Here is a 22,977-nt window from a genome sequence, read left to right as displayed (position 1 = left end):
GACTTATTTATCAATTTCGAAAAGGAGTTTAAAAAGTATAACGCTGAGGTTTGTTTGTTTGTTTCTTGTAGAATGCTTGAAGACGACCTGAAAATCAGCAGCGATGAGGATGAAAATGAGCAGGTAGAGTGCTTGATGTCAATCACATTGTTCTCATCTGGACTTGTCTGTATAATGTGTAGCAAGAAGAGAGTGGAGGGGAAAAGTTGAGGGGGGGAGGGAGCGGTGCCGAAATGGTTTGAGAAGGAGAGAAGAGAAATCAGAAGTTTGGAACTTTAAAATGTTGCAACCTTCCAAACCCCTCATTTTACAGAGGAAGGAGAAAAGGGTAGGGGCATGGGTGGTCATCATTATTTAATAGAGACTTTTAAATCAGTTACGCTATAATTACATGCTTTCTTAGTATGTGAGAGGTATGACTTTTTTGTTGGTTGAGAATGAGACCCAATACCTCATACCCATGAATTCCCATTTTCCATATGTATCACTTAAGACCTCAACTCAGAATCAATATCATATAGCTTTCTGACTTCTTATATGGCATTTTAGTGAAAAATTCTTTTGCTGAAGACCGTTGATGGCATTATCCTTTCTTACATTCTGCAAAGTAATTATTTACCATTATGACCAAGAAATACAATGGAAGGAACTGACATTTTCACCCAAAGACTGGAGCTTTTGGTATTTGAGAGTCTTCAGCAAAGGTCAAAATTATTTGGAAAGTAGTAAAGTCAGTAATCCTTTGTTTTATGATGATAATGTTTTTGTATTTTATCTAATACAATCTAACATATTTATTAAGTGCCTACTACGTGCTAGTGAATATTAAGATAAAACTAAAAATTGTCCCTACCTTCAAGCAGCATACATTATGATATATACACAGCTGATTTGAGTCAGGAGAGAGCACTGGGAGCTGGGAGGATCAAGAAGGGTTTCCTATAGTCCAGGAACCAATAGAGGGAAAGATGAGAAGGGCATTCCAAGTTTGACGAGCAGCCTGTGCAAAGTAATGGAGACAGGAGACAGATGGCTAACAGGAGATAATGAAAGACTGCTGCCTTCATCAAGTACAGCCAGGTGGTATGGTTGATAGAGCACTGGGCTTGGACTCAGGAAGACCTGAGTTCAAATCTTGCCTCAGACACTTCTTAACTGTGTGACCCTGGGGCAAGTTGCTTAATGTCTGTCTGCCTCTATTACCTCAACTGTAAAATGAAGATCAAAATAGCACCTGCCTCCCAAGGTTGTCATGAGGATCATATGAGAGAATATTTGTCAAGTCCTTAGCACATAGTAGGTGCAATGTAAGTGCTAGCTCTTAATTATGATACTGATGATGATGGTGATGATGGTGATGGTGATGATGATGATGTGAAATCTCAATTGGTACACCCCCTTTATCTTTGACCTATCATTTACAGTCAGGTTATAGCTAAAGGTCTATACCCAAAGTCTCTCTAGCTACCTGACCATGCAATTGATAACAGTTCAGAAATTGTAACTGCCCCCAATTTGCCACCATGTTGTATTGTTAGTCTAAACATTATGGTAAGAATGTTTCTGAGAGTAGTCTGATATTTCCATTTGTATAGCTGCAAGTTGTGCCTTAGACAAAGGCTATTGGTTTTATATTAGACAGGGGTGGGCTACAAGGACTCCAGTGCATGAATCCATCATCGTAGTGTTATCCATTTAGAGACGGAATGGATTTTAGATGTCATCTATACCAGTGATGCCAAACTCAAATAGAAAGCAGAGCCACTAAACTATGCTAAGGATCCCTGTGGGCTCCATACTGACTTAGAGAACCACACGTTAATATCATCTATATTCTATTGTCTTTTTATTTATTTTGTTAAATATTTCCCAATTGCATTTGAATCTGGTTTGGGGGCACTGAGAGTGTTGCAAAGCAGCCCATGCATAGGCTATGTTTTTGACACCTGATCTAGACCAACCACGTTACATTACAGAGGAGGAAACTTGAGTACCAGAAAAGTTGAGTGATTTTACCAAGGTCACACAGATAGCCAAGTGGCACATCCGGGATTTGAACCCAGGCCTTCTCACTCCAAATTCAGTACTCTTTCTATTGTACTATACTGCCAACAAGTTAATATCAACTTGGTTAACACATTCTCTTTTCTAAATACTTTTTAATGTTACAGCTTTATATATCAAGGATCCCAAGAGAGAGTTTCAAGTCCACATATGAAAGACAAATCCAGATTCCAAATGTGAAAGCTTCCAATTTGGCATTTTGGTCCCATGCCTTTTACATTTTTGCCGCTTCCCTCCCATCAAAAACAATATTAAACATGCTGAGCAGGCATACAGGTCATCTGCATAAACATCAACAAAGCAATTAGGATGTGTTTAAATGCTAAGTCAAATTCCCTCAAATATCTAAATGGATCATGAGGCTGGAATTGGGAACATTATCATATACAAATTAAAGATACCAAATGTTCAGCTTTGGAGCTTGGGGTTGCAAACAAAACAGAGTAAAATACCTCTCTAAAAGAAAATGTTATCTTCTCCTGCCTTTCGCAATTCATATCTACAAAGCCACATATGCACATTATTACTTGTCAAGAAGATTTCACTCTGAAAACATTTACAAGTTTGGGGACATCTTCATATTCTCTGTTCTGCATCCAATTTTTTTTAACCATTCTTTGGATCAAGATTTTTCTCAAAAAAAGATAATTTAGCATGAATCCTGAGCCCCTAGTTGAAAGTGCTGTTTAATAATATAAGCTGTAGAGAAAGATGTCCTCACTGGGTGAGCCAGAGGGTGGCCAGACACATACAAACTGCTGTTCTCTGCTTAGCAAACCAAAACATTTTCACCCGAACTTGGAAGCGCTCATTTTGTGATGCCTAGAGGTGAAGTTAATAGAACCTCTGTGACATAATAGAACCTCACAGACAGCTTTTTAGTCTATTCAGTCCCAGGTGCCAGAAGCCAATTTGGGGCTTGTGTTAAGGATCAGCTCGGAATTGACTTGAGTCTCCTCATTGCTGTGTTGTTACTAATTTTGAAACAGCAATCAAAGGCTAAAATGACAGGCCAGCCAATGCCTCTATACCAATCCCATAGGAAAATGATATTAATCATGTTTCTCAAGAATAATTTTTTTTTCCAAGTGCTCTTTTAATTTCAGTTCAATTCAGCAGACATTGATTGGTACCCACTGTGTAAGAGGCATACAGTTGTGCCAGGCATTAGGAATAGAAAGATGAATACTAACCAGAATATTTCCTACACTTACTAAGTACCTACTACGTGCTATGCTGTGGGGGTTACACAGAGAAAAATAAATCAGTCCCTGCCCTTGAGGTGCTTTCATGCTGCTGAGGGAAATAAAATGTAAAATAAAAAACACAGTAATTTCAGAGTAGGAAAGAAACCCTAATAAATGGAAGGATTCTGCAGGAAGTATCAAATGAGCCAAGCCCTGGGATTGCAAGAGGATATGGTGAGAAGGGAAAGGATTCCAGAAATGGGGGGAGCGAAGTTAGGGGAGGCAGGGAGGAGATAAAGCCTATGGAAAAGCACAAGTGCAAGAGAGAGGAAATGTTGGGTATAAGAAATAGCAAGTAAACCAGTTTGGCTAACCCATCATGTTGTGGGGAGAGGATCATGTGAAATGAAGACATATTGCAAAGGTCTTCAAATGACTAACAGAAGAGTTTGTCTTTTATCTTGTCCATTGGGAACCATTGAAGATTTTCGACTAGGGAGCAACATGATCAGACATGTGCTTTAGCAATATCATTTTGTGTGGCTGTTTGGGGGATGGACTGGGGAGGGGAGAGATTAAATGGTAGCCATATGAATGAAGAGAAGGGGATAGATGCGGGAGAACTTGGAGACCTAGAATCTACAAACCTTGGCAACTGATTGAAAATGTGGGACGAGAGAGAGTGAATTGTGGCCAATGCGATGATGACAAAGTGTCATAATGTAGAGGATCACTGGATTTGCAGGCAAGATACTTGGGTTCAAGTCCCAGCTGGGTCACATACTAAGTATGTGACTTTGGGCGAGTCAACTGTTCTGTCTGGCTTTTAGTTTCCTCCTTTCTCAAATTAGGGTGTGGGACTAAATGAGCTCTCTATGCTCTTTAGCAAGCATTTCTAATGTCTCTTCAGTTCTAATTCCTAAGGAGCATTTTGATAGGACTTTTTACTTTTCAGCCCATCAATGGGCATCATGTTTAAGCACTCTTAAATTTCCAATTCACTGTTCACCCCTTATTCTCCCCACTTGTTTAATAGTCATTTTCAAGCCAATCTAAGTTGGCTACTATGCTCTGAGTGCACATGTGAGTCATGGCTAGGCTGGGTAGTCTAACGGTCAAAGATGAAATAGCATGAAAAAATGGGAAGAGTGTTAGATGTGGTGCCAGATAACTGGGTTCTACCACTTTTACCTGCGTGGCCTTAGGCAAGTCCCTTCTCCTATCTGGCCTTCAGTTTCCTTTTCAGTAAAGAAAGGGGTTGGATTACATGATCACTAAGGTCCCTTTCTTATTCAAATTTATGATCATAACTTACTTGCTGGCATTTCTTTAGCATTGTGATGATCCAAGTCAAGTCAACAAGCATTTTAAGTGCTTACTATATGTTAGGAACTGCATTAAGCTCTAAGGATACAAAAAAAGGCAAAAATGGGGGAGACAACATTTTAACGATTTACATACAAGATATATAGAAGGCACAGGGCGGACATGAAAGGCCTCTTTCAGAAGATGAAATCTGAGCTGAGACTTGAAGGAAGATGGGAAGCAAAGATGAAGAAGAAGCCCATTCCAGGCACTGAAAAGTCAAGGAGCTGGGAGGAACCTTAAGTACAAGGAACAGCAATGAGGTCATTGTGGATGAATTACAGAATGGAACATAGTCAAGCATAAGAAGACTTGAAAGGTAGGAAGGGGCCTGTTTTGAAAGGGCTTTGAATGCCAAATGGAGAATTTGGTAGTTGATCCTGAAGGTGATAGGGAGCCACTGGAGTATACTGAGTAGGAGGGGAGGGACATGGATAGACCTGCAATTAGAAGATCACTTTGAGAGCTGAGTGGAGAATGGACTGCAGTGGGGAGAGACTCCGTGAGACAGGGTGATCAGCCAAAAGGATCTCTCCGCAATCCAGGTGTGAGATGATGAGGGCCTATACCAGGGCAGTGGCAGCAGCAGCAGCAGCATCAGAGGAGAGAAGGGGGTGTGTGAGAGATGTGAACAGAGAAGCAATAGGCCTTGGCAACAAATTGGATATGAGAGGTGAGACAGAATGAGGAGGCAGGGATGGCCCAGATGTTGGGATTTTGAGTGACTGGGAGGCCAGTGGTGCCTTGACAATACCAGGGAAGTTATGAAGAGTGGAGGATTTAGGGAATAATAAGTTCCGTTTTGGACATGTTGAGTTTTGAGATGTCTGGGGCAGATGCCTCTGACCCCTTTCCTCTTTTTTGTTTTGTTGTCTTTTCTTTTTCTGTCTGCTTTCTGGTTATGTGGGATTAAAGGAACCCCGAAAATGATGGGTTAAACCTGGAATCAATTTTCCTTTCCAGCTGAGGAGCAGTTATTGATGCTGCGCTTGCAGTTCAATAAAAGATCTAAAGAGACAGACCTGGTGCTTCTTTTTCAATAGAAGCAGCCTAATCAGTCACAAATGTTTTTTTTTACAAAGAAATTGTATTGACAGGTTTATTAAAATGGCTGTCTTTAAAGTTTTCAGCTAGCCACAGCCTGACCTATTCCATTGGCCTTTGAAACACATGGGGACCAGGCCCAAGAGCCCTCTGTGGCCTAGTCACAGCACCAGGTAAACATCTGCTGAATATTTCACTGAATGAGCTCATTAGGTTTGATTTATGAAAGACAAAAGGGTGAGACATTACAGTACAGTAATGCAGCCTCCCTCCATGTGTAGGACTCTCAGGACCCAACAGGCCCAGATTGGCAGGTGGATGTGCAGACACATGGGCCACAGAAGCAGTAGGTGCTGTCCACAATGTCTTTTCAGGGCTTTGAGTATTGACAGGATGTTGTTAAGTAGAGCCTCCCCACCCGCCATGGCTTTATCATAGCCTCACTAGGTGTTTCCGAAATGAGGAATATGGCTAGGTATGTTTCACTGGGGACCAGGATCAGCCAAAGCTGATGGTTTCTATGCCTCACAAGCCAAGCTGCACAATTCAAGTGAGCTTTGAGTATGAAGCATCCTACTCAGTTGTGTCTAGAGATGGTATTTTAGTCGACCGTCATTTTCTTAAACTAGATTTCCTTTCTCTTTCTGCCTAAGGGAGAGCTTCTTCCCTCCAAGATGGTCACCTTCCTGGCGATATAATGACTTTGGAAGCATGACAGCTTTGCTATTGGTGTCATTATCACTTGTAGCACTTTAGAAGGGGAAATATCATAAAATAGTTGTTTTTTTGTGTTCTCCTTTATTTCCTAACTTCCTCTTACATGTGTTGGCCTGATTATTTCACACATACAAACCAGTTTGATTTGGCTTTTCTATTTAAGCCTAGTCTCTTTTTGAGGCCTAGATTAACATGAGATAATTGCATACAAAATGAATTCCTGAGGAGCAGTGGCAACAACGCATTTGTAGTAGCCCTGGGTGATTCGTCCACCTGTGCCTTGCACACTGAACTTTCAAAGCATTTGGTCAGGGAAGATTGGAAGCAACTTCTCATGTTTAAAGTTTGCAAATGAAAGAAAGGCGGTAGGGAGGAACGAGAAAAGATCGACCCAACATATGGGGGGCGAGGGACTGCCAAAGGAGGGCAGGGCTGCTTGGGACACTGTGGTGGAAGCCTCTGAATGACCAGAAGTTGGTCTGAGGGCACTGGGAGGATGAAAGGAACCAAAAAGGTGTCCAAGTAAATGAAGGAGCAGGAGACGCAACCTTCGACTTAGATAGTCCGATCAGATCATCCCAAAACTATAGAGACACCAATAAAAGATAGAGTAAATTGTAATGAATACAAAAGAAGTTGTGTTCTGGTTGCTTCTAGTGTGTCTGAGTTAATAACTTTTTTTTGGTGAGGCAAGTGGGGTTAAGTGACTTGCCCAGAGTTGCACAGCTAGTGAGTATTATATGTCAGAGGCCAGATTTGAACTCAGGTTCCCCTGACTCCAGGGCCAGTGCTGTCTCCACTGCACCACCTAGCTGCCCCCTAGATAACAACTTCTTAACAGCTTAACTCCATAATCCAGGAAAAAAGACCAAGATGTAAGCCCATCGTCCCAACCTCCACTTTGGAAGTGAATCTACTGTAACTGCATGCATTCATTCTCACAACATATCGGCTTTCCAGCTAGAACTGTTCTTAGTAGCCACAGTTATCCCTCTAAATGGCCATTGACTTTGTTATCAGCCCAACAGCTCTTCTGTAACAGCATCACTAGTGCACACAGTGAGAGAGGTCAGCTGGTCAAAGTTATAGAAAAAGCACATGGCTTAGGATGAAACTCATTGCCAAATAACTTAGGTAAAGTCTTTGAATGTAGATGGTTTCTCTATCACTGGCACACATTGAAATCCCCAGCAGAATGGGGACAGTTGAAGGCTGTCTGAAGAAAACTCTCACTTTGTAATTTTGAAATTATCCAGCAATTAGATAATAAGAGAGGAAATTTTAATTTATTCATTAATGACAGGAAAGTGAATAGGATAACATATAAGGTTAATAGAATAACATTGGCCTTTATATTCCCCAGATTGGGTATGCCATTCTGCTTTATTAACATAGAGACTAGATTAATAAGAAAATGCTTAGGGCTTGTATGATGTGATTTTTAATATGCTCCAGGCAACTATTTCACTGTTTAGAAACCTGCATGCTGAATTTTTCCATTGTAATTAGATCTGCTATTTTTAGTACCAAATGTTTTGACTTATGATATGCATATAATAGACTATCCATGAATACACACAGATGTATAACCATGCAATACAGCTTAAGGTGGCATAGCTAAAAACCATCAGCTGGCTAATGTCCACAGAAGGGAGGAACAGTTAGCCAATGGACAAATTAATTTCCAGGGTATACTTTAATTACAGAAACAAATTCTTGCATGTTTAACTTAAAGTGGTGGCTCTCTTTTTGTTGTTACTGTCATTTTTGTCACCTCTAGACGGGACAGAGGTGCACCTTTGTTTTAGCCTAAAGGGACTAATAATAAGAATCCAATTAAAAAAATAAACTGATGCTATTACATGTAGCAAAGGGCACTGTGATGCAAAAAATAGCCCTTTAACCTGAAGACTATGCATATAGCATGTTCCAGGCTCCTAGCACCCCCTCCCCAGGACTGCAAACACATTCCCAAGTCCCCATGGATTATTATATTTTAAGCCAAAAAGTGATCCAGGGCCAAATTAGTTTGGGAAACACTGTTTTTGATGGTCTCCCTTAAACATAGGTCATTACTAATATGGAAATATGTTTACATGATTGCACACGTGTGATCTTTATCAGATTGTTTGCTGTGATGGGGGAGGAGGGATAGGACGGATAGAGGGAGGGAGAAAAATCTGGAACTCAAAATTTTATTAAAAAAATGAAGAAAAAATGAATACAGGTCATTAGTGGCTCTCAATGAATGAGACTGTGTTACTCACACATATTTAAATTTTCAGTTTCTATTTCATAACAGGGAGCCAAGTTCAGCCGATGTTGTAACATGTTATCTCTGTTTAAGTAAACCCTCATGCCTTGATAAAACAAATATAAACACGTACAAAATAAAGTTGTACAATCTGTGCCATTGTCCACCAGAAAGCTCAAGAGATTGAAGTTTCTATATTAGCATAAGTAGGCTTTTCACAATTTTACTTGGTATTTTGTTTGCAGTTTGCGTTTAAGAGCTGGGGATTAGGATTTGGGGTTTATAGCCCGAGCCTAATGTAGCCTACCCCTTAAACGTACCCAGCCTACTAGTAAGGACATGAGGCGACCTGCAAAAAGCAAGGGCTTGTGCCCTCTCATTTAAAGTGTTTTCTGGAAAGAAAATAGAATCTAGCTCATTGTTAAACTGCCAAGTCTATTGATCTATTGTGTACAAAAGAGAATATTTTAACTCTTTAGAAAAACTGTCAGAATTGGAGCTAAGATAAGTAAATTGTGTAGGCCCTGACTCTCGTTTACACAAACTTTGGTCTGAGGCAGAAAACTGACCTCGAAGAGTCGACCTTGTGAGTCTTCCTCATGGAAGCTGAGGGAAGTTTGGGGCCTTGGGCTCTCGCCAGCTTCAGGCTTTCAGTTCTTCTCATTCAATTGGACAGAAACTTCTTTTCCCCCACAACTGTGCTGGCTTTAACGCCATATACCTCCTCTTTTCTCTAAGTGAAGGAGAGGCCTTCCTTAGAAGCTGTGAGCAAGAGGTGGGGCTGGGGCCTGAGCTGAGTTAGGACCAGGGAAGAGGCAGCTACAGCAAGAATAATCCAGAGAGTTTCCTGTTCTTCAGTGACTGGTGTAGCGCAATGATTGAAGGCCAGATTTTTGATGGAGGCCGGAAACGCCCCAAGTAAATACTAATAAGCTTTGCCTGCTCTATTTATATTTACTCCACTTATGATTATTAGTGGTAACAAAAAACTTCTTGTGACTGAAAAAGGCTTCTTAACAGAAGCCAATTAATACATTTTTCAGTGAGTTATAAGCAGAAACTCTAGTCTAGGGTTTTTAAAGAATATGGTCAGTTGACAAATAGATGTTTCTAAAGGTATTTATTTCCAATAGAACAGCAGATTTAGAGAGAATAGTGCTTAATGAAACGTAAGCACTTGAGAATACTGTTATCATGTTAGCTTTGGACCTGCTGCTTAAAAAATTCCTGCTGACTTCTCTACTATTTAAATGCACATGAAGACAAAAGGAGCAAGTTCTAAAACCCAAATTATCTATGTTCACATCTAGACACTTTTTTTTTTCTGATGGATAGCCTAAGGATGACCATGAGCCCTGTCTCCTCATTGGGAAAGTTGCCAGAGGCAGTGGGAGGTTGGTAGGAGGTTGCATCTATGTAAATTCCCACCACCACCACCCACCACCCAGCTCTGAGTTGCTACTCAGTGTTGCTGCAAACCAAAAGAATGGTCCTGGCCACATGATTCCAAGTGACCCTTGGATCTTGGCTGGAGGGCTAAGTGGGATCCCTAACCTACCACCTCACAGGTTGGAAAGCATCATTCCATTACCAGCGACTTCATAGATGAAGGCAGACCACTTCTTCACTTCATCCAGACTCAAGTTTAGAACACAGGACACTGACTCCTTTTTAGGCAGGAAAGGAATTGAATACATTAGTTGAAATCTTTCTGTAGATTCTGGCTGTCCTACCAAATCAGACAATATCTACGTATAAGAAGAAATAAAACACTCAGTCATCTAAATGTTTGCATGGATGCATGGACTGAATTTATCCTGTTTCATCCTCGCTCTGGATTCATATAGACAGCCTGTAAGTAGCAAGGCAGTGCCAGTCAAATCACAGAGCAGAAGACCCCTTCCGTGTTAACTCCCTCCTTCATGCTCAGTAAAACAGTAAAACAATTATTCTAGGTATGTGTCTGCCTAAGTGAGTTAACCCATTCTATAGTTATTGATTACAGTACATCCAAATACATCAATGATGAGATCATTTATTAATGAATTAGTTTGTTTCAGGCTTTTCTCCTGAAATGGTAGATCAATGCAATTTGCCAATATTGCCTGCTAGGTTATATAGCACAGTTGTGTTTCTGCACCACCAGAACAGTCAAGTGCAGAGAGAACAGTTGAGCTATTTGGAAGCATCTAGGTGCCTATCCAACCCTTTTCCATTGTACCCAGTTAGTCAGTGTCATATAGACACAGCCTGTGCACATACATTCTTATGAGATATCTGTTAAAGGGCTTTGGCCACTGCAGAACATGGTACGTTTGTCTAATAAGGTAACGTAAGTAGCGTGATGCCAAAGATTTGTAGAGGGAAAATGTAAGGGATATATATAGAACAATGATAATAAAAATCACATTTTATGTGTGACTGACAGGAGTAATATTATGGCTAGGGAAAAAAAAAAAGCAATACCCAAACAAACTGACTTGTGAAATGAGTTCAGGGTTTAGAATATCTCCAGGCCATCTCAGCACTCACCTTGATAATCTTACCATAAAGAAAACACAGTTATCTCCTTTGAGTCTTTTTGTAATTTAGCAAAAGAAAGAAATTGTATTATATTTATTTTGTATGAAATCTCACCGGAGGGGATAGATGAGTAATTTGTTAAATCTAGATATAAACAGGGGTTAATTCTTAAGATCCTAAACCATTCTTGAAACTTAATAGAGTTCATCTATCTGATGTATTAGGATCACACTTAAGAAATCAGGGGATTATTATGTAAGATTTGACTACCTTAAAAATTAACTTTCTAAAATTCCCATCGTTATATTAAGTTGTCAAGTGCCTTGATTCTTGAGTTTTTCCTTAGAAGAATTTTGTATGCATGTTATCAGTGAAATTCATTGGACAGGGGATGTTGTTGCTACTGTCGTCGGTTTTGTTGGTGAAGGCTGGGCAGTTTTATGGTTAGCGTAATGAAGTGTGACTCAAGCCCTATTCTGTGTTTCTGACTATACCCATCAGGATCATGGGATTTCAGTCATAAAAGGAGGGTAGAGATAATCTACTCTAGCCTTTTCAGTTTACAGAAGAAAAAACTGTAGGCCAGAAAGGGAAATAAAATCACAGGTACCAAGTAACAAATCTGGGATTCATCATTAGTGGGCCTTGCCCATCTACCTTAATTTCTTCCTTTGACCCAAGAAAGAGAATGATCAATCAGGAAATTGTCATAGCTGAACTTTCTATTAACTTTTGTACAACTGGATTTCAGGCAGAATGCTATCCTAATAGAGAGGATGTAGAGGTACGATGGTGACTTGGGTGACTTGGGTGACTAGACCCCAAGAGCAGTCATTAATGGGTTCCTTTGGAGGGAAGATCTGTTCTTGGTCTTGTGTTCCATAGCAGTTTTATTAGACTCTGTCCTGGGCTGCCTTCTTTTTTTCTCTCTCTTTTCTCAATTGGTGATCTCATCATTTTGAATGGGTTCAGTTATCATTTCTATGCAAATATTTCCCATATCTATATATCCAGCTCCACTCTTTCCACTGAGCTCTTAACCAGGATCCACAAATGTTTATGGGATGTTTCCAACTAGATATCCAATAGACATCTCAAACTGAACATTTCAAAGCAGAAGTCATTATCCACACCCCCAACCCTCCTCCTTTGCCACACTTCTTTCTTTCTGTCAAGGACACTACCATCCTTTTAGTCACCCCCATTTGCAATCTGGGAGCCATCCTTGACTTTTTACCCTCCCTCATCACCCCCACCCCCACCCTCAATATAAAATTGGTTGCCAAATTTTGTTGCTTCTACATTGACACTCTCTCTTCTCTCTTCACGTATCTATCCTCCACACACCTGCTAGAGTAAATATCCCTTTAGCACACCTTCTCAGTAAACCTCAGTGGCTCCTGTTATCTCTGTGATAGAACAGAAATTCCTCTGTTTCGAATTTTTAAAGCTTTACATTACTCCCCTTCCTGAATTCTACAGTGTAGCTCAGAACTGTTCTTGCTCTTCCCATCACCATGTTCTTGCACTGGCCGCCCCCCAATTCCTGGAATGTTCTCTCTCCTGTCCTCTACCTCCTGGAATCTCTTATTTGCTTCAGGACTCAGCTCAAACAATGTCTTCTACAGGAGGTATTTCCTGGTTCCCTTTCCAACCTGCTCATGCCTTCTCCTCTATGGTTACCTTATAACTACTCTCTATGTATCTAAATCTCCCATTGTAAAATGTAAGCTCCTTGGGAGTGAGGGTTGTTTAATTTAGTCTTTGTATCCTCATGCTTAGCATAGTGCCTGGCACACAGTAGATTTGTTAATTGATTGATTGATGGCTTATGTCAGTGAATAGACTCTTCATACATGTTTTGTGCTGCTAAAGATCATCTCAGTGGCTGTGAATTACGTGTCCCAGGCATTTGTGATGAACTCATGAGAAGACATCAATCCCAGTGACCACTGATCTCTGCCCTTGTTAATAAGAAATGCCTGAAAATGAAGGAATGATCAATTCTACAGAGTTCAATACACATTTACTAAGCGCTCAGATGTGTGAGGCACCATCGTTGGTGCTGGGTACTCAAGATGAAACATGGCATGGTCCTTGTTTACAAGGACTACAGATCTACAAATGAGGGAGACGAAGCCACATGCACAAATAAGTATTTGATGAAAGCCAAGATGGGTCCTGACAAAAATCCCATGAAAAATATGAGGAACCAGAGATTGCTTTCAGTTGAGAATACTAATGAAGGCCTCATGGAAGAGGTAGCTCCTGAGCTGGGTTTTAAGGAGAGAGGAGGATTTCCTAGGCAGACATGTGGAGGGAAGTGCATTTGAGTTTAGGAATTCACCTCCTCCTGAGCTGAGTAGTAGGAAGGAAGGAAACAAGCATTTATTAAGCACCTACTGTGTGCCAGCATTTGAACTCAGGTCTTCCTCACTCCAGACCCAGCACTCTTATCTAGCCACTGTACTGCCTAGCTGTAAAATAAGAGGAATGCATGCCACAAAGAGGAGGTGTCAGAGATATGGTCAGTGTGAAGCCAACATCGGTATGGAGGACAAGGGGGATATACCTACATTCCCTATTGAAATAGTGCTCATTTTTGATTCTACATCATTTCGTGGATCTATGCTAGGTTTCATTATCTGGTATATTATTTGATCATGAATATGTACATGCTCAAATCCATAAGGAAAACAAGTGATTTATAGCTTCTCCTCCATTTCACTTTCTTCTCTAATATATCCTTATCCTCAAGCTTTACCTTCACCTTGAATTTTAAGTATAATTTTAGGAGAACAGCATAAAATGCAGGAGAATTATTTAGTACATTGGTGTGGCTGGGACTCTTTCCAACAGCGGAGATCACTGCCCTCAGAGAGGAGCCATCTAACATCCTCTGTAAGAAGGACAGAAGTTACCAAAACCCAGAAATGACCAATTAAAGTGGCTTAATGATCAATCTGTTTAAAGTACTGTAATGCATGGTTTTAAACTCACAATTAGCTGCATTCCCAATATGTCCCCTTTTTACTGCGCAGGGAATCACATGATGCTACATCACGTCATTTCACTTATTTGCAATCTATCTCCCATACTGGCACACGTATCTCTCATGTGGAGTTGTCTGTTCACCACCCATCATTTCAGGAGGTGAATCTCCTCATCTTTCTACAGAAAAGTTTTGGCCATTTAAGGCCACATAAAAATTGTACAAAAATAATCTACTTGGAAAAAAAAAAGATATTTTCACTCACATCTGTGCAATCACTTAACTTTCTTTTAAAATATGAGACATCTCAAAAGAATTGCAAATTGTTAACAATCGTGTGAAAGAATGCCCCAGGTCACTAGTAGTAAGAGAAATGCAAATCCAAATAACACTGAGGTTTCCCCTCATATCCAAAAATTGGCAAAAATGACAAAAGATGAGAATAGTATTGGATGGGTTGTATAAATACAGGCACACTAATGCATTGTTGGTGGAACTGTGAATTACTACAACTATTCTCAAAGCAATTTGGAATTATCTAAGAAAATGATGTAAACGTCCCTATACTTTAGCCCAGAGATTTTGCTGCTAGGTTTATACCCCAAGGAAGTCACTGACTAAAGGAAAGCCTCCATATACACCAAAATATTTATAGCAGCACTTGGTAGTAACAAGTAACTTGAAGCTAAGTAGATGTCCATCAATTAGGGAATGGCAAAACAAATTTATATGGGGAATGTAATGTAATATGATGATGCTATAAGAAACAAGAAACATGCTGGATCTAGAACTGATAAAAACAGAAGTAAACAGACCCAAGGAAACAATATACACAATAAGTACAATAATGGAAATGTAAGGAATACCACAAAACAGCCAAAACCGAATCTTGTGAGATAACAATTAATGATCTTGGTCCCAAAGAACAGATATGAAAAAACAGCTTTCCCCCACCACCACCTCCACCCCACCCCACTGCTTTGCAGAGGTGGAAGGCCATGGGTACTGAATGTGACATACAATAACAGTGTTTCAGTGTGTTAAACGATTTTACAGAAATTTTTCCCTTTAAAAAAGTTTTTTGTTATAACAGGTTGCTTTCTGGGAGAAGAAGGAGTACAGGGAGTCTTCTAAACAACGTAAAAACGAAAGATAGCAATTAAAATCTATTTTTTTGAATGAGGAGGGCCTAAGCTAACTGCTTGCTGGATGAACTCGGTACAGTCATTCTCTTTCAAGAGGATCAAAGGGATGGGTAGAGAGAGATTTAAGAAGGATAGCTAGGAACACCTCCAACTAGAGCTGTGAATTTCAAACTGAGGAAAAGTGAATTACTACAGCAAAGGGAATGACTCAACCGAGACAATCTGAGTCAATAGCAACCCAAGAAAAAAAGTCATTTGAAGGAAGGATTTTCCTGTAATGGTTTTATAAAGGACTACATTTCAAAGGGACCTGCCCAAAACACAATTGCATTCCTCCTGATCATAGGGAAATAATTAGCTCAAATTGGCTGGCTTGATGCACAGATAGCATTTTCAAATGATATATTTCTTAATCAAAGCTCCAGTTCTTCACTGTCCCTCCTTTGATTTCTTTCTCTACCCCTCTTCTGTCACTGGGCATGCTCACAGTGATGCAGTCTCTGTGTTCTGAAAGAAATTGAACACACACTTGAATCTTGTGCCAAGTTACTTTTAGTAACCTGAATTGTTCTAAAAAAAAAAGTGAGGAAAATCCAGCTAGCTTTCACAGTTTTGAGGAGCTAGAAAAGATTTGGTCTCAGTGTTTTTAGAATTATCTTTCTTTGGCCTCCTACGCAAAACCATTTCCTTCTAGCCAGGATCAGCAGGTGGAAGAAGGAGGCCTGTGGATGTGTGGAAAAGCTTCGAGCAGGAAGAGTCTGACATATTTTGCCCAGCATCTTTGCTCTTCCTTTGCTAAGCTCATTTGGCACACTTGGGAAGATAACTGCAGAAATACATGCTTTGATAAACAATCTGAATTAGTGATTCCCTCTCTACCATGATGATGTCAGTAAATTCCAGGTGTTACAAGAGACTGCCTGTTTCTTTATTTTAACCTGTTATCTCTTCCACTTGCCTTCTTGCCATTTTAGCAAATGCCAAGTGATGGACATATAATTCTTGACTCCCTAGCCCTGTCCAAGAATAATGGGTATTTCTTTAGCAACAGAATCTAAATTTCATCAAAGCAGAAGTAGGATTCCAAAATCAAAATGTGATAGATAAGGATGAACTTATTGAACAATAATGCTTAAATATGATATCATATTCTAATGTTCTAGTATATATGATACAGTTCCTGTAACAAATTTACTTTTTTCTCCTCTATATCTCTGGTCTTCCCTACCTTCCTTGTCTCCCTTTCCCCTCCTGAAAAGTCATTATAAAACTAATACCACTACCTGGACACTGTAAAAGGGCATAGCTTTATATTATCTTTTTTTCAACCCCTCTTTCTATTAATATGATTTATTTAGCTTAAATGCATTCCAGAAATTTATGAGTTTGTTTCTGATGCCATAATCATGCTATAGAAATGGGGGGGAGGGGAAATCATCCCTTAAAACCTCCAGGTGTTTAAATACTTTGGTAGACTGTAACCATTCCACCATCAGTGCCCCCAGCTGTGTTGCTTAGCAACATTTTAATTCAAGAAGAATCAAAGGAGATGAAATCCCTGTGGAGAGGGAAACAGAAATAAGAGGGCCGTTGACAGATGATCTGAGTTGTTTCTTCTAATACACTGTGAAGATCACTAGCTCTTTTCATGAATGATAAATGGACTGTACACAAATCAATGCATTCAGCAATAAACTGGAACCCAGGCTTCACGTCCAAGCTGGTGCAGGCCAAGAGGCCCAGAGATTGACTCATTTAGATGATTCGAGCTGTGTTTTCTTAAAGGCTCCACAAGTATAAACTGATCTGAGCTTTTGGTGATCCTTTGCCCTTTGGTGGTGTTGTCTAATAAAAAACAATTTAGAAACAAATGCCCCTTGGACCAGTGACCATGGGAGTGCTATGGTGGCTGGTGGTCATAGAGGAGTATCTATGATGATGTTCAGATGAGTGGTTTCATGTCATCAACCTCAAAATGCAACAAGGATGTTTTGTGAGCAGCCCCCTCCTCTCCCATTTAAAAAAATTCACATTTATAGATGCTAGAATGAAGAAAGACATGTGACAAAGATTCTAGCCCAAGTAGTACTTTCTACTCTGTACTTGGGGGATTCCTGCTGAATCCAAGATGCAGGCATGTGCTGTCACGTCAGCGTCTGGAAGCAGACCTGGTACAGGTGACAATATCCCCTTGAAGAGAAGAATTTGTTGTTTTTTTTTTTTTCTATCTCCAGCTCTAGTTTCCTGAGGCAGCCTGCTTTGGTTTGCTTAGTGTAGTGCTGTGAAGCATTCTGATATTGTAGATTGTTTTGGTAATCAGTTCAGTTGGAAGATTGTGCCTGTTAATGTTGCCTAATTACATTTTTTTCTTTCATTCACAGGACATTGAAAAGGCAAAAGCCATGGACATTCCTTCAAAGTAAGTTCCTTTTTATATCAGTTGGATATTTCAATTTTAACAATGTCTATGCAAAGAAAAATAATTTAGTGTTGGAGAGAGAGAGAGAGAGAGAGAGAGGAAGAAGGAGGAGGAGGGAGGGAGGCAGGCAAGCAGGCAGGCACTGGAGTTTGATTTAATTCTGAATTGTGGCCATAAAAAATTCTCTTAATCAGCAGGGGTCTGCTTTGGTTTTCCCCATATCCCTGATGAGCAAACGCCCTAAGTTGTGCCCAGTTTACATAAATTAATATGTGCATTCTATGAATAGCTGCCAAATAATATTATAATCATTTTAGACAAATAGTATTTCTGGCCTTGCGGGCTTTGCACATGCTAAAAAGATTACATTTTTAATTGCAAGCCTTAGAAAGATCTGACAGAGAGGGAAATCACTGAAAGTGTGCCAAATGCTTTCTAGCCACGTGGGAATGTTTTGCACCTACCCATGTGCCTAGGCATCTCTGCTCTAGTGATGAAAAGCTCAGAAAATTCTATTTTTTTCTTTTCCTGCTGCTCATTTCTGAAAGGTGAGATAGCTGAGGCCAATTTCCAGGGCATTTTCTGGAATATTGTTCAGTCATAAGCAAGCAGCATACCACTCCTTTCATTACAGTACTTTCTAGACATCTGGTCTATATCTCCAGAAGAAAGATTTTTTTTTTCAGTTAAAGAGGTGGTTGATCATTAGTCATTTTAGTTGACGTGGCATCTGATTTCAGTGTTCCAACATGGACAAGTTCAGAAAGCTGTTTCATTTCCAAAGGAAGGAACTACTCTAGTTACTATGTTATTACATCTCTAGCAATATCATGTCCCTGGGAGTTGCACATTCATGGAGAGTAGGTACTTGGTACTGTGTTCCTGTGGCCAGTTAGCTCAGTGGTTTGGAGCATGACACTAATGAGGTCAGGGCCATGGGTTCAATCTCTGAGTGGGCTCATTAGTGTTCCCCTTTCCCACAGTCACAGATTGCATACTACTAACCTTGACCAGCCATCTCCCAAATGTGGACCCTTAGTCATGAGGGTGTGAGCCAGAGATGAATCCATCCCCACTGCAATAGAAACCCCCTCCGAGTCCAGAGTCAATGGAGGTCCCAGGGAAGCCTGGTCTTCATGCCTGAATGCCAGACCATTTTCTCTGTGTAGAACTGCACTAAACTACACTGAAGGCAGCAGCAATTTTCTTTCACTTATTGATAGAAATTTCTACAAACAAGTGTATTTTAATGACTTTATTCATAGGGAAGATTCTATATAATATCTAGCAAGTTCAGGACTATAATAAGGAGGAAAAAGGTAGATGGGGAGGGGGGGAAGCCACACAGTGAGATAAGAATTGCCCAAAGGATTAGTAAAATAATGGGGAGTTTTTGAGATTATTTTTTATTCCTTATTGTGTTTTGAAATTTGCTTGGTAACAGAGCCAAGTTACAACAAAATCCTGAGTGTTTAGAATTGTCCCCCAATTTAAAAAGCTATTGAGCTTAGTGGGGCTTTGGACTCTCTTGCACCTGGGTTCATGTTACCAACTCACCATCTGGGTTTTTCCATCAGAGAATCATAGAGTCCTGAGCCCTGGAAGTCATGACTACAGACCAAGGCTGAGTCCACCTGACAGCAGAGAAAATTCTTGTTGTTTTGTCAGTGAATTAACAGAAACTCTTAGTCTCCAGGTAGTCAGTCCTGCATCACTGATGAATATTCAGTATGCTTATGCAAGATAAGATCTAGAGGCCAGGTTAAGCAACACTTCCACTTTCTGTGGCAGGAGTGTTATTTTAGATGACACTGAAACCAGCTCAACAATTAGAGGTCCCTTGGCCTTCTCCAAGTGTGTCTATCAGAGGCCTACGAGTGTACCTAGATTTGGCACCTTCCAATGAATGTGGACGTCCCCCAGAAAGGGGGACAGAGGCATCCTGCTCAACTTAATTTGAGTGCAACCCCCAATTGGAGAGGGCATATTCTAGTAAGGGCCTGCCTCCCACCTGAGAAAGTAGCAGGTGACTGACCATGGACTTCTCCCTTTGCACTTCTCAGATTTGTGAGAGCAAAGGATCCCTCCTAGATCTCCAGTGCTCCCTTTCTTTGAGTATGCAATGTTGAGTGTTTGTGTCTAGCACTGGAGAAGCAGAGATTGTCTGGCTCCACTGGAAAGTGGAATGCAGATTGGTGACTATCACAAATATGTATTTGTATTAAGTACTGTCATTAGATTAGGAAAAGGCAGTAGATGTGAATTACTTTGTGACAGCCTACTTTCTTAGTCCATTCTCTTTGCATCCATTAAAAACCAGCAAACCAACAAGGATTTATTGACCACTCAGCATTGTGCTCATGAAATCCTACTTGATGAAAGACATTTTTATTGACATAGTTTGAGGAAGGAAATATCTTATAAACCAGCAACTGAGGACTCCATAGATCTAAAAGCCAGTGTACAATGCAGTGTCTGTGGGATTATCTTTGACAAGGAACATATATGATGCGTTAGTTGTTAATCATCCTAGTTAGGCATCAATATACCCACTGCAAAAGGTTTTATTCATTTAGGCTGCTATTACCTCCTGAAATTTAACCAAGGGTTAATTACAGGGTAGCCCAATGGCTGCCAATGGACTCTACCCTTCTCTGTCAATGTGTGCTTGTCATGCTAGGAAGGGCTGCCTTTTTCCCACCTCCTTATTCTGTTTTCAATACCTTCAGGGTTGTAGCTTCTCACCTTAACCTAAAGAGATCATTCAACACATTAAATATAGCCTGTTTCAAATTTATGTATACACACACACATATATATGTGTGTGTGTATGTATGTATGTAACACACATATACATATACACTTAACAAAGGTAAACACAGAATGTACCTGTGCTAAGTATTTGACCCTGCAACATTTAATGTTCCTAAGGGGGTAAAAATCAAAACAATATATATGTATAACCTTAAGCATAATTACTTCCCAAGGTCTTTGGAAACACATAGGAGTTTTACTTGCCTCAGAATTTAGCCACAACTTTCATATTACAGCATCCCTGGCTCTTAAAATATCAAAGAGAATTTTGCTTGAATTGCAATGTTCTGCAGTTCTCATATTATTAGTAGCTTCCATTGTGAAAACAAGGCCTGAAAGATCAGTGATTTCTTCTGCCATATGTGACCTAGCCTAGATGTTAAAAGACTCCATTATTAAGCCTTATGTAGTGGTGCACTTCTGCAGATGTGATTTGCTTTTCTCTAAAAGCTCTGCACTAATGAATGAGTTGATTTGAAGTGAGCTTTATGTCTTTTACCAAAAAAAAAAATATTATCTTCAGTTGTCATAAAAATAAAATTGTCCCTTGTTTTTATACTATACTGACATAATCTCCATCTTTCCTGACCTCACATCTGGACTCATTCAACTTCGAAAACTCTCATTTGCTTCTGTAAACAATGACTTTAGCTCGTGCACAATGCTCTGATTCAGTGATGGCGTAGGAAAACTTAGGAGTGCTACAAAGTCTATTTCATTTCTCTCCGTCTAAATCATTTGGTTCCCATATCACATAGAGAAACTTCATAGGAATCCTCACTGCAGGCAAATAGGCTTGTTGTAGCTAACCCTCCTCCATAAGGGAGGTCCTTGTGTTACATGGTCCCTAAGGTCCCTTTCAACCCTGAGATTCTACAATCTGGGAGGTAACTAATCTACTCGAGTTATATGGGTGACTAGCCTCATTTTTGGAATTGTCTACAGTTATGTTTGAACCAATATAAAAAGTGAGTCTATTTAAGTTAACATGAATTCTTTCAAATGGACAAGTAGAATTTTGTGGGGTTTTTTATTTTATTCCTCTCCTTCCCAATTATTGCATTATAACCTTGATGAGAATCATGTGGAAGACAGCAACACCCTGAGTAGGGACAGGAAGCTCATTAGCATAGGCTGGGAATATTCTCTTGAGTATCTAATAGGATAACAAAGACAGTATAGTATAGTCGTAGTTAGAGGAACCAAATGAAAATCCTACCTAGCTCTGCTACTTCTAAGCAAATTGGTCAGATCAGCTGACCTCCCTGGGCCTCAGTTTCCTTTAAGGTATTGAACTGCTGAGTATTATCGCAAGGTCCTTTCCAGCTCTAAGGCCAATGATCCAAAAGAGAAAATACTATAGCACACAAAAAGGCACCATGCAAGAAAGGGGACTTTATAATGCCCATAGATATCGGAGGTAGAGGTGCCACAACAGTTCACTCTCCTTCTGCATAAAAAGGTTTTGTTATAAAATTGTTTTTTTTTAAACTTGCATCTCTGGAAGAAATGCATGTGTTTAGTTTTTAATATTATACTATATTCTAAAATAATCTAAGTTGCTAAGAAGAGATTTGAGGTGTGGTAGTTTTTCATGAGATATGACTGCCATCTTACTGTGTCTTCCCCAGCAAATTCAATTGCTTTAGACTTGTAGTCCCCATTCAGCCCTAATTTGAGGAGAAAAAAAAGGAAAGTTATAGTGGGGGCCATAATTAAAGGAAACACCCTAATTCTGGGCATAGAATTGTTTTTATTGACTCTCTAGTTGTTAGGTTGTTTTTTCCCCCTACAGCCCAGAGTCTCTCTGGTCTGGCCTTTTAAAAGCAATGCAAATTTTCTCCAAATGGTTTCATAAAAAATAAATAATACTCATTAGAATGTTGTCAAGAGAATTAATATTTGGGTGTAGGTGGTTCTAGCTAACTTTGCCACTGTTCATGAAACTCTAACAAATTGCCTATAAATGTCTTTTCTATCCCTAACAAGACTTTTACCATCTACTTGACTAAAAATGATGGTGGTGATATTTTCTAGGCTAAGACAAGCTTTTCTTCCAAATTACAAGTCATCCAGGGTGAAGAGTGGTCTGACCTCCATGACTGTTGGAAACTGGAACACTGGCCAGCTGTCATTTTGATAGGAGGCAGCCTCTTTGTAATAGAATGGTAGAGATGAAGGTGGGGGTAGAGAGAGGACAATGGCACTCAAGGAAGGAGTTTCAGAAGTCATCAAGGTCCACTCCCTAATTTGGTAGCTTAGGAAACAGACCCAGAGAGATGAAGTGACTTGGTCACTTCCGAGTCTAGTTGGTAAGCATAGGGCTCCTCACTCTGGCCCAAGGCTTGTTGTATTTCTTCATTTGATTCCTCTCATCACTTTCAATGTCTCTAGGTTAACCACTTTAAAATCATGTATTATTAATCATATACATATATATATATATATGTATG

The 22,977-nt window shown here is 39.9% G+C and overlaps 1 protein-coding gene across 6 annotated transcripts in view; it reads left to right on the top strand.

Annotated features, from left to right (window-relative positions):
- The window catches only part of AFF2 (AF4/FMR2 family member 2), a 512,420-nt gene that overhangs the window by 416,303 nt on the left and 73,140 nt on the right, over positions 1 to 22,977 (top strand). For all 6 annotated transcript variants that reach the window (XM_027847190.1, XM_027847189.1, XM_027847188.1 and 3 more), the window contains 2 exons: positions 72 to 123; positions 17,673 to 17,710. In XM_027847190.1, the coding sequence (XP_027702991.1) occupies positions 72 to 123; positions 17,673 to 17,710 (90 nt within the window). The remainder of the gene's footprint in view (positions 1 to 71; positions 124 to 17,672; positions 17,711 to 22,977) is intronic.

This window comes from Vombatus ursinus, unplaced genomic scaffold (assembly GCF_900497805.2).
Source record: "Vombatus ursinus unplaced genomic scaffold, bare-nosed wombat genome assembly UNPS02015358.1, whole genome shotgun sequence".
NCBI classification, from domain to species: Eukaryota; Metazoa; Chordata; class Mammalia; order Diprotodontia; family Vombatidae; genus Vombatus; species Vombatus ursinus.
The sequence above is the reverse complement of the archived record's forward strand: the minus strand, read 5'-3'. Positions and strand labels throughout refer to the sequence as shown.